Source organism: Saccostrea cucullata, unplaced genomic scaffold, assembly GCF_032062105.1.
Source record: "Saccostrea cucullata isolate Sc308-1 unplaced genomic scaffold, CSIRO_AGI_Scuc_v1 ctg2263, whole genome shotgun sequence".
Taxonomy (NCBI): Eukaryota; Metazoa; Mollusca; class Bivalvia; order Ostreida; family Ostreidae; genus Saccostrea; species Saccostrea cuccullata.
Window position 1 is genome coordinate 86,337 of NW_026921474.1, and position 12,758 is coordinate 99,094.

At 32.2% G+C, this 12,758-nt stretch overlaps 1 protein-coding gene across 1 annotated transcript; it reads right to left on the reverse strand.

Moving 5' to 3' along the window:
- Window positions 1-318: 318 nt before the first annotated feature.
- LOC134260070 (FMRF-amide neuropeptides-like) lies at window positions 319-10,180 on the reverse strand. Its single transcript, XM_062742655.1, has 3 exons — window positions 10,109-10,180; window positions 7,830-7,972; window positions 319-1,920 (listed from the first exon to the last, which is right to left on the reverse strand). Exons 2-3 carry the CDS (start codon window positions 7,957-7,959, stop codon window positions 608-610), a joined length of 1,443 nt encoding a protein of 480 aa, XP_062598639.1. The 5' UTR covers window positions 7,960-7,972; window positions 10,109-10,180; the 3' UTR covers window positions 319-607.
- Between the last annotated feature and the right edge of the window lie 2,578 nt (window positions 10,181-12,758).

A 12,758-nucleotide genomic window follows, 5' to 3' on the forward strand; every position in this document is an offset into this window, starting at 1 on the left:
AAAATCAGAAATGTAGTATCCATCAATTCACTATTTATCTGTTTCGGGTAAAGGTTATTTATTTCTTTAATCTTTACCAAATGCGTCGAAAAACCAAAAAATGTAAACATTTATGCGAAAACAAAATTTAGGATTATCTCTCCCAGACCGCAAATTCCAAGGAAGGCAAAGCTGAACATTAAACATTTCTAGAAAAGGGGAAGCGGATGACGGTCTGACAGGGTTACCCCAGATTTGGGTATATTTTTTCTTATATTTTCTCTTTTTTATCCATTCTTAACTGGTACGAAAAATACAGGACCTGAAAATAGTCTAAAATTAATGAGTAAAAATAATTTTATTAACAACTATTTTATAAACGAAGCATGATACCCAAGCATGCTCAACATAGTTGGGCAAAAATACTAAGTACATTATGTATGAATATATGTTATATGTATAAGAAAATAATATTTATTGAATGTAATTTCCGGAAATGACATACATGTACAATTTATTAACATTCTCATCAAAAAATTAAAGCCCAATATTTACAATATAATACATGTATCGCATACTCTGCTTACATTCAAATATTTTAAGGTTCCTTAAGAAAACTTAAGAAATATCACAAGGATTTACCAAATCGCATAAAACGTTTGTCCGTTTGGTCATATCCCATTAATCTACTTTCATCGTCTCCACTTTTTCCAAATCGCATAAATCGTTTCTCTTCGTCTCCACTTTTGCCGAATCGCATGAATCGTTTCTCTTCGTCTCCACTTTTTCCGAATCGCATAAATCGTTTTTCTTCGTCTCCGCTTTTGCCGAATCGCATGAATCGTTTCTCTTCGTCTCCACTTTTTCCGAATCGCATAAATCGTTTTTCTTCGTCTCCGCTTTTGCCGAATCGCATGAATCGTTTCTCTTCGTCTCCACTTTTTCCGAATCGCATAAATCGTTTTTCTTCGTCTCCACTTTTTCCGAATCGCATGAAACGTTTCTCATCGTCAAATTTATTTCTACCAAATCGCATGAATCTCTTTTCATCGTCCTGTATTTCGTCATCTACACTTTTTCCAAATCTCATAAATCTTTTTTCTTCCTCCCCACTTTTGCCAAATCTCATGAATCGCTTTTCCTCGTCTCCACTTTTGCCAAATCTCATGAATCTTTTTTCTTCGTCCCCACTCTTTCCGAATCTCATGAATCTCTTTTCTTCGTCTCCACTTTTGCCAAATCGCATGAATCTTTTCTCATCATCTTCTCTTTTGCCGAATCGCATGAATCTCTTTTCATCTTCTCCGCTTCTTCCAAATCGCATGAATCGCTTATCGTCTCCGCTCCGTCCGTTGCGAACAAATCTTTCCATCAGTGTGTCATCTTTAGGATCACGCCCAAAACGCATAAACCGCTTATCGTCTGTAACCATATCGCCGTCTTCTCTTTTTCCAAATCGCATAAACCTTTTTTCATTTCCATCTTTACCGAAACGCATGAATTTTTTCTCAAAACCAGGATTTCTTCCAAAACGCATGAATCTTTTCATATAGATGCTGTCTTGATTAGAGTCAGCAGAAGGAGTTCTTCCAAATCTCATAAATCGCTTGTCTTGGGAAACTTCACCGGCTTCGCGTTTATGTTTTTCGGACTCTTCTTTTTCTGTGGAGTTGTCGTTATCCTTTGGTTCTGGTACATCTTTGATTAGAGGTGGATCGGCTGATCTTCTTTTTCTTATTTGAAAACCTGTTTCCTGTTTGAATTGAAGGACTTTATTTAGAGCCGCTCGTAAATCGTTTTCTACACTGGATTCCTGACTCCTTTTGCCGAATCTGAGGAATCTCTTATCGTCACTGTTACGACCAAATCTGATGTAGTGGTCGCCACTCAAAGCTCTCTTTCCAAATCTGAGAAATCTCTTTTCGGGGGCTCTTGGTTCACCTGCAAAATATGCATGTAGTATGGATAAAAAATGCAGATTTGTAATATTCTCTGTGGGGAAAAGTTTTTATAGAAAAAGTACTCATAATGAGATACAATTTTTCTGGTATCTCGCTCATATAGATACAGTGAATCTTGAACCAGACATGTTTAAAACGTTTTAAATCAGGAATTTAAACAAAAATATGATTAAAAGAGTTTTACATTCAGTTAATTAAAAGTCATTTAAATATTTATGTTTATTTGATCTTATTTATGATCACAGTTAGAATTCTCAATTAAGAACCACAATAAATTTCTCTTAAGGGACAATCCAAATATTTTCATTGTTTCTTTTCATTGCAAAGGAAATAAATCTGGACGACCATTCACTAAGTTTGATTTATTCAGCGCAGCAGGATATCCAATGACAACAGTCCATATTGCTGCAGTAGAGTGATGCAGGCAATCACTGGTATAAATTACACAGAAATTTCTGTTTGACAAGATCGGAAGGCAAGACAGATCCTAAAACGGTGAGAGAGAGAGAGAGAGAGTCAAACAAAGAAAAGGACCTCTTTGAGGGAATAGCCAGCACATAAAAGAATCTTTCATAATTTAGCGAGAAATACTTATTTGCGCATGTCAAAAATTTATCCTTGAAAGTTAAGCTGCTTTGACAGGTGGTAGTGAAAATCTTGAGATTAATTCTTGATTATTTTATACGATGAACTCAAAAATATGTAAAGTACTGTGTATAGAGTTCATGGATTTTCTAGCATTAAAAACAGCATATCATACACATTCTATTTTCTTCATGATTTGGAAAAGAATTCAATTGCAAAAGCCTTCTAATGCACATATAGACCCAAAAAATCGTATCGATAATCTCTTGGTAACAACGTAAATGGCCTAAGAGAGATAAATTGATCATTTCATACAGTATGCTTGACTAGTATGGGACGACCTTACAAGAAATTGTACGTAACAAGATCAAGAGAGAATTTATGATGGCAGGACGGCTCTTTAAATCAGACCCCTATCTTGTTATTTAGTTTATCGATGTTTGCCCTATATAGTAATCTCAGAAAAGAAAAACTTTTAAAGAAGTGCAGAGGGAATTGATAATGGAAGCCGGTAGCACCCAGCAATTCATCTTTGATGATGTCATTCTGCTACGCCTCCTCTCAGTGACGTAATTTGAAAGCAGTTGAAAAGCAACAGCGCATGATAGGTAAACAAGAAATTGCAAAATGTTCCAAAACAAGTCTACGTAGAGCCTATATGAGTATATACAGTAATGAATCATTGGCCAAGGCAATCAATATCATTTTGACTTTGAAATAAAGCACAGGAGTTAATTGAATCCCAAAGACGAGGTTATCCATCGAGTTCCCCAAATGAACAGCAATAGATCATCTTTGTTATTCCGTCTCTATTACACAGTCATTATCGTATTAATATGAAGTCCCCCCAGATCACGTGGCCTTCTTCTTTGGGACGCCGGACTGACCATTATTTGATTGTGGTTCAACGATCTTGACGAACAAATGAACAAATGGGGGCAGACGATCTCTTTTTCAGGGAAGAGATGATGAAAAAAATGTCTAATAGTGAGAGGAGCACCAGTTTTCATCTGATTGATGTAAAAAGCTGTTGATTTTGCAATCTACACAATGTTCCTGCCAATTTATGCTTATTTTTTCTGTATCAAATCGATTTCATATTGTATCACTAAGAGCCCCTTTCGTCATTTTGAGTAAAAATTACCTGGCCCCAAGACTATAAGCTGAGAAAAAACTTGAGATTTTAAATTGAAAAAAAAAACAACTATTGAAATTATTTTGAAAATGAAACAAATTTTCATAATGTTTTCGTATTTGAATATAATAATAAAATTGAAAGAACTATTGAAATGATTTTGAAAATTAAAAAAAATTCATAATGCTTTCGTATTTCAATATTATGTAATATATAGAGAATAATACATACCCTTTTGATATTATGTAATATAGCAGATGGTTTATGGGCTGATATTGACTCTGGCTGGTCAGGATGTGATGTGGAAAAGGGTATGCATTAATATGTTTATTACATACTTAGTAATAAAATACAGCATGCCTTAAGTTGAGAAGGAAAAAAGTAAATAATCATGCAAGGACTTAAATTCTTACATACATGTACATGGTCTATTGTCTCATATGATTTGGGTTTGTTTCTACTTCTATTTCAATGCACTCGATCCGTAATTTGAAAATAATCTATTACATGCATTTGTAAATTAAGATTAACCTTATTTTCAAAAATTTAAAATTAAGAGAATATGAACCCACCAAAAATTGTGTATGATCACAAGTACTGTTTTTGTGGTTTAATTTACTGAGGGTGTGATTTGACGTCACAATAACCGTATCAGCCCTGCAGGGCTGATACGTCTATTGTGACGTCAGCCATATTGCATATGCAAAGAATCTGTATTTATTACTAAGTTTGTAATAAAGCATGGTTTATGGTCTTAGACTCTGGCTGGCCTTTAGGACTATACAGCCCGCAAGGTCTATTCGAACTCTTTTGTTGTAATAAAAAGGGGATGACCGAATACTTTAATTAAAATGTCTTCATGCAATGAAGGAAAGAAGATATGAAACAACAAACTCTCGATCGCAAGACACAATGAACAAAAATGTACGGTATGGCAAAACGTACGTGAAATATCAACAAAATGTAAATAGTAGCCAAGAGACCAAATTATGAATAAAGAAACGTTTTTATTCTATTTTTAAAAACAACGAAGTGTTGGAAGCGGCTGATAAGAAGCAATACGTTTTATCCAGAAACACTGCGCACATCATCCAAGTATTTTGTTCGCGGGATGAAAACCGCCATATGAAACCCACTAGAAAGGAAGGAACAGAACTTTGTCACGCTATCGAAACCCACAGAGACATTCCGAGAAGGTGGAAACATGGTTAATTATATTTCTTACAAATTCTGGAGTAAATTAAGAGGGAACACTGACTAGCGTCATGCGGTTTACACCTTTAATAAAGATGTCACACAATTTCTATTGATCTCTTACGGTGGATGAACAGGAGAAAAATGGTTCATTCATAAGAGTAAACGAAGAAGAATGTCGGATCCATTTCCAATAACACTGAAAACGAAATAGAATGAAAAGAACATTATTGCAAAAGGGCATTATGTCCAGGAGGTTTAATACCCTGGATTGACGACGAATATACTTAAGTTAATCACATCATAAACGCCCTTGGACTCCATCGGAAAGGATGCTAATGTTAATAAAAATTCATGGATTACTACTAGCTAGTTCTTGATTTCAATGAAGTTTTGTACTTTCGAAAGATACAAAAATATTAGAATAATAATTTATTATTAAAACTTGAATCATTGTTGTTTTTAGAATTATTCTCATACTTCTCCCATGAACAATGTTGTACTCAGAATTGATAGCAAAATGAAATATCTCCAAAATCTTTGAATGAAAAATTACAGCACTAACGATGTGTAATATAAATTGATTTCTAAAGGATTTTCAAGTGATAATGAATTATATCTTTATTCAGGCATATTCTTTTCATAAAATTAACATTTTACAATTAAGATGCATCTTTTATGTAAAAAAGTTACTGTTGAATCTTCACACCCAAGAAGGAAAGTTAATTTAAATAAACCACTATCATATATTTTTATCTAAACTCTTTTGAATTGAGGCATGAAGAAAATCTTTTCTTCGTGATGCTGAACCCTCCCCCCCCCCCCCAAATAATAACATTTCCTTAGAATTATCTTTTATAAATTAAAAATTGGCTTAGGTTATTAAAGGTAATTCTTTTTTGCTGTAAGAAGGACAGTGTAGAACAAACAACTTTCCCCCTTTCCTATAATTCAAAAGCAATGAGAACACAGCATACTAGTATGAAAATTGATTGTGTCGTTTTTTAAAAGTCTTCGTGCTTATTAGAAGAATTATTTCTATGCGTATTTTGAGGTTATTATATCAAACATTTTCTTTATAAATTATTTTGTAAATCCAGGAGCAAAGGCAGTGCAACACGTAAGTGCCAATTTGTAGCGAACTACTTTCACTGATAATTTAGGAAATGAATATTGAATACTAGTAGATTAAATACTGTGTTTCTTTAGTTTTTTTTAAAAGGTGTTTGGACACAGTTTTGAAGGTAATATTTTCTAAAATTTTCTGCTTAATGTCAACCAAATTGCTACTTCTCTTAAATATTAAGGATAAAGTTAAAAATTGTGAAAGTGCAAGGATGTGTTAATCAAACGGGTCCCGGAATTCGTAGTTCCAATAATTTCCAGATAAAATGAGTTTTTGATTATATTTTCGTGTGAAATGATATTGCAGTGCATAAGTCGTGATATTATACAGAAAATCTGAGAAAATATTAAGTTCGAATCTATGTCTAAGCACATTTAAATACAAAAGATCAATTTTTAAATTAGAATTTTTTTCAGTTCATAATTCCACAATGTATTATGACAAATTTGGTTTTCAGGTACTAGTTATTCATTTGTGATTTCAGATAAATAAATATCAGGAACATTATGACATATTTATGTTACCATGAAATCTAAAAAGTTAAATTATGTGCAATTGTACATGTGACGTGACCGCAAACCGCGGATGTCTTTTGTAAAACCTGATAACGCATGCCTGAAATAACCGCGGAGGAAGACAATTTCTGAAAGCCATGATTACTGCGTTTGATGTTTAAGACAAAGCCTGAAATTATTTTCGCAAAATTGATTAAATAGGGTGTCTGCTATGCTAGGGAACTGGAGTAACTGTCAAAATACTGTTAAGTTTGAATTCCGAAACCCAGTATTACCCAAATTGTTTAGAAAATTGTGTGTTTCCTAACTTAAAATTTAAGGCGGAATAAATGCATTTATTTGAACAATCTCCGACTTTTTTTTAACATATTATTTCATATTATGTCATTTTTCTGATAATAATAGTCATCAAATTAAAATCCATAAAAATCAATTCTTTCCCGCTTATAGGAAGATGATTTTTTTGTCTTAAGCATCCAAAGGTTGAAAAGCTTCTTGAATTTAAAAGAGTACAAGGGAATGGACAAGTTAGAAGATGCGGAAAAGCATAAAATATTCCACTTTTGCAAGACATACATTAATTTACATAGGCTCATGATTCTTTGGAAAACTGGACAATTATTTTTAAAAGTTCTTTGATTAACATTTCCATAATATAAAATTGGGAGTTCGTGATAAGCCATTCTGGATACAAAATTTATACGTTTTTCAGTCGAGGTAACAGACCGAGATCCACGACTTGTTTCCTAGTATCGAACGTTAAATCTGACGGATTCATAATTTGAAAATAATTTGAGCAATATGTTTTTGAAAATAATTATTGAAGGCTTTTTTCCCCTTAGCGCATTTTTAACAGCGTTGTGTTTGTTTCTGCTGCATGTTTTTTTTTATTTGGAATAACAATGGAAAAATGTAGCAAGTACTATAGTAATTTTGTGTCTTTTTTGGAAATCATTTTTTTTTAATAAACCTGTAAACTCAAATTTTTCAACGCACTCTACTGACAAATGACAAAACTGAAACAAAATACTTAAAATCGGTTTGATGAAAACTGTCCAAACATAGCCTACATACTGATAGAAAAGCCTCAAAATTTAAAATTTCTAGAAGAATGATAATTTCACAGTATAAATCTACAGTATTTGTGTACTTTCTATAATAACATAGACTTCAAAATTGACCAATTCGTGTTTCTCATTTAGATCTTTACGTATTGACTACTATTGGTATGTTATATTGCTTAAGAAGTCTAACATGAATATAAAGCAAAATCTACTCTCTTGACAATAAATTGTACTCTAATAATGATTAATATTTCATTTTTATGTTCCTACCTAAGTATACATCTATGTCTTGATCACAGAGTTCTGGAAAATAGTCACAACCAGTTATTGCAGATGTTTCGGTTGTGAACCAGTTTAATAAGAAAGCGACCAGCAAACCCGCATATGACCACGTCCCCATGCCTTGCTGTTTTCTGAAATACAAAAGGGAAAAATTTAATGTGTATATGACAATAAAAAAAATCTTCGATCTGAGCTTTACAAAAACCAAATTTAACTGAAACCTGCATTTCGCTGTAACAATTAAATTACATGCTGGGCTTATTTTCAGTTATTATAGTTTGCCTTTTTATACTTCCTGTGAACGTTTCCGGTTATCGTGCGTTTCAACCCGAAAAGACGCGGGAATCGAACGCTCCTAGGTTATGACTTTTCGTTTTTTCCTCAGTCATAATTATGCGTTATTTCCATTAACTCAAAATATACTGTTATCCTAAATCTCATTACAAATATGGAAGACAAGTCAAACCTGACTGGAATTTTATTGAACTTGACACTTTTCCGATTAACATGAAAGACCGCCGGTTGCGCTGCTTGTTAGAGAACTAGTCATCTATGACAAAAGCGGTGATTGGTACTATAATACGATGTTAATTTCCATGATCATTATTTATCAAGAATTTTATACGGTGGCAATGTAGATAGCTGCACTCTATCTTCTATTATGGTCTATCCAAAATAAGGTTTGAGTCTTTTCCACTATAATTTGCAAGGATTCCCTCTTAAATTAAAATTAATTTAAAATATGTCAAACTGACATCTGATCTTTGTTCTATATAACATTCTGATTAAATATAAAGAGACAAATATCTAAGTTTATGATTAATTAATTTTATGTTTTCAATATGCCGTTTAGTTTATCAATAGACGAACGCTTCAAGACTACCAGAAAGTGACAGTGCAAATTAATATATAAACGTCAACACGGTCCCCAGAGGTCCAGTACAATTCAAATGACCAGCCTTTTGATTCGGATATTTGATATTCATATCATATTGAATTACGAAATAAGGTGAAATGGCGCGCCTAGGGCCCTTACAGATATGATGAACTTTAATAGAATTTAAGGTTCAAGGATTTTCATCATTTATTCTATTATTGACTTATTGAATGTACAGATAAGAGCAACAAATGGAAACCAAATTTATCCAATATTTAACGATTGACCATATGTAATTTATGTGAAACCGAGCGTTGTTGAAATTCGGTTTTCAAAACTAAAAAGTCTTTTACTTGAAACAATAACGACAGAACGAGTAGTACACTGTATCTATCACTATTTTTTTCCATTTAAAAATCCCTTTTTAACATCATTTCAAGTGCGTGCAAGTGGTCAAGTTATAAATTGTAATTTTACATTTACCACTAAAATGTTGACTATTTCCTAACATTGGGTCAAAGAAGCCCGTTTCTCGAACAAACGGACAATAAACTACATGCTTAGTATTCCTTTTCTTATTGAATTAAGCACAAGGAAGACTCACCAATTCCCTTTGAGATGCATTTGACCGCAGACTATCATATCAAAAGTTCAACATTTAAATATTTGATAATGAAGCAACATTATGTCGATGCTTCAAATTGGTAAATCTTTGGACTCCCACAAACCCTTGTGTTTTTTTTTTCTCTTGTGAATTTGAGCCAAATTAAACACAATCGAAATGTTTGATTTTCTCTGCCGGAAGTGAATAGTTCTATGGAGAGTCTATCTTGTTGCAGCAGATTTGAATCTTTCTGTCTTCTCTGATAATAACAATAAAGCTGATACAAGACAGGACCTGGTCCATAATCCAAAATTTCCTGCATTTGGTGTTATTTTATCTTCCCATGGGTGCAGTGTTGGGACGTTTTATTATAACCGATTTTATCATTTCTATTTTACAACTGTCTCGTCTGTCTCAAAATAATTACTTTATATATATTATTCATATAAACACAAAGTTTACAAGTCCATTTCTTTAATTACATTAAATTTCAAGAGATGTAAAAGTAATTTAATATTTGATTTGTAAATTAAATACGTTCTATATCAAGTAATGTTTATAAAAGTATATTTAATTTAAGAAGAAAAAATGGAAAAGAAAAAAAAGCAACACCGTGTCTTTGGTCTCTTGTCTTTTAAAAAAATAATATAGATAGAAAGCAAATTTTAATTAAAATTTAAAAATTCTTCAAAGCAATTCATATAAATAAATACTTTACAGCATGATGGATAAACAAATACCAAGTTACATTAAAAAGGCTTTAAGAGCTGTATATAATTGACTTACTGTGTGTTAGTTATTGCCCTAGTGCTGGTCTTCTAGACTTAGTCCCTTTCTCTTCAAAATACGATTGTTCGTAAATGACTCTATTGTGTTTAAATAAGATGTAATCACGTGATCGTTCCGCTGGACGCTTGGCAAAGACGGCGAAACCTCCTACAATATTTGTGGATCGATGGACGAAAATTTTGTTTATGTAAATATTCTGCAAGCAAAAGACAGTCCTAATCATTCTTAACAATTGACTAGTAAATATGATTTCATTAAGAAAAGGTCAATTGTAAATAGTAGTATGTGAATACTATATTCACTTATGCTTGTAGGATTCTGGAAATGAAGGCGAGTCTGAAATCAGAAAGAAATATGTTTGAGTTAATGAAGAGAATCTAAGAGACGACGAATGTATTCAAGTTTTGAAAGTTACACTTTGTTGAAAAAATTATTTTGAGGAGGAGCTTATTTATTAGCTGTAGAAATTGATCTCGTGAAGATTTGTTTGGATGTTTGTACAATAAGCAATGTTTGATGAAGAATTTTCATGTATGAAATTAAGATGGAAACTTTTAGAATAAAAATAATGATAATTTAAGAACTGAAGAATTTTCATGCATGAAATTAAGATGGCAACTTTTAGAATAAAAATAATGATAATTTAAGAACGTGATGATAAAAGTACTTTTATTTTTAATCATTCTTTATAATCTACTCCAAATCCAGATGGCAACAATCTTTTGTCATTATAAATGTCTGACAATGATAAAGTATTTTTAAAATACAATCATTTTGACCAAAACGTTTTTTATCGTCTTTTTTCAATCCATGCCTTTCTTTTCCAGTCACCCAAATTAGCTTAGTTTTTCTTTCTGTTAGACTTTCTTTGTTTGTAGTTTCGTTTAACCCCTCATATTTGACGTATTGTCTATCAATAACAAGACAAATCCTCATTACTGCAAAACGTCATGGCATAGTATCGACAGTTATATCAGGCATTGGGTAGAGCGGTTAGTCAGTACCATAAATAAGTTATTTTCAAGACGGGTTCTACATTGTTCTGTTAGTATAAAGTACATGTACTTCTGCCGCTCTTCACACTAGAATTTAAGCCCTGTGAAGGCCCTGTGAAATTAAAAATAACAACGACAAAATCAAGCAAACTATAATATAACCAACAATGAAATAAACCAAAATTTGGTTTCCAACCATGTGCGACCAATATCTACGGTTAGGATAACTAATTTTCACGTTTTCAATGATGAGGGCATTGGGTTTTTTGTTTCATTTGTTTCAAATAAATTTGATACCAATATTAATATGTTTTAAATAGTAAGCAATATTTGGCTTTAAATCTCATTTTTTTTTCCTTTTTTTTTTTACGAACGTTGATAATGCTTTCTTTCTTTTTGTAAAATTGTGCTCATGTGCACAGGGTCATTTGAAAAATATTAATTTTTTGCAACACGAAAGGTTATATTAAATTTACTTCATAAATTAAGGATGTATAATAAAAACCATCCATGATTAGTTTCTTTCACTTCTAATTTGAAATCTACTGTAACGTCTATGTGTCTTCAAAGGATACATTTAATTTTGTTTTTTTAGAATATGATTTGAAAAAAAAATCAACGCATATATGAAAAAAAAATACCTCAAATTAAGCGATCTTAAAAGAATGCAAACTGCATCTTTTTAATTTCATTTCATCTCATTTAAAGGGGGAGGGGGGGGGGGCTGGGGTTTCCATTGTGCAATACCCATGCAGTCTTAAACTTTATAAAAATATATTTAAAAAGAAGCACCATGGTGTGAAAATAAAAGAATGATTTAGGAAACCTTTCAACTGGCGTCATAATATCAAACATATTATGAATTTTAAGAAAATTACGTCACGTTCAACTGGCGTCATAATATCAAAAATATTATTATTTTTTTAAAGAAAATTACGTCACGTTGGGCCAAAATGAAAAAGAAAACCCCGACGTCAATTGTATTTTTAGAAAGTTGAAATCTCGAATAAAATGGGTTAAGAGACTTTTTAAAAATATATTTTAATTATTTGATAATCGGTGTTTTCTTTTTATTTGGAATTACCATACCTATACAAACTATTACCAACTTTCCTTATTTATGTAGCAATGTATATCATTATCACATATGGATTTTATGTCTCCCAGTTAATTCCACATGTAAGAGCCAGCTCTACATAAGAACATTTTTTTTAAACGAACAAGCTATTGACAAACAAGGTGATGACACCTGGAGATCAACAGTCTTGTTTCAAATCATCACTTGGCAAGTTCTATGTTTGATACATTGACATTGTCAACAAATACAATGTATCATTATGTGTAATGCTGACTGATGTTTTCCATACTAATTGTGAGGACTTAGGCCATGTTTTACACACTGAAATGTCTACGCTCTCCGTTTGCACGACCATGACAAGGAGCACTAGGTGAGTGTCACTAGTACCGGTCGACAGGGGATGCTTACTCCTCCATAGCATCTTTTTACCTTTGATGTTTTAAACTTTTTTGGAAATACCTGTTTGCTTTGCTCTTGGTTTGCATTGTTTATATGGACTTTTATTTTGAGCCTTTTTACTTTTCGTCATTTCCATAATTCATTTGTGAAAATGTTGAATATTTTAAATTCATTT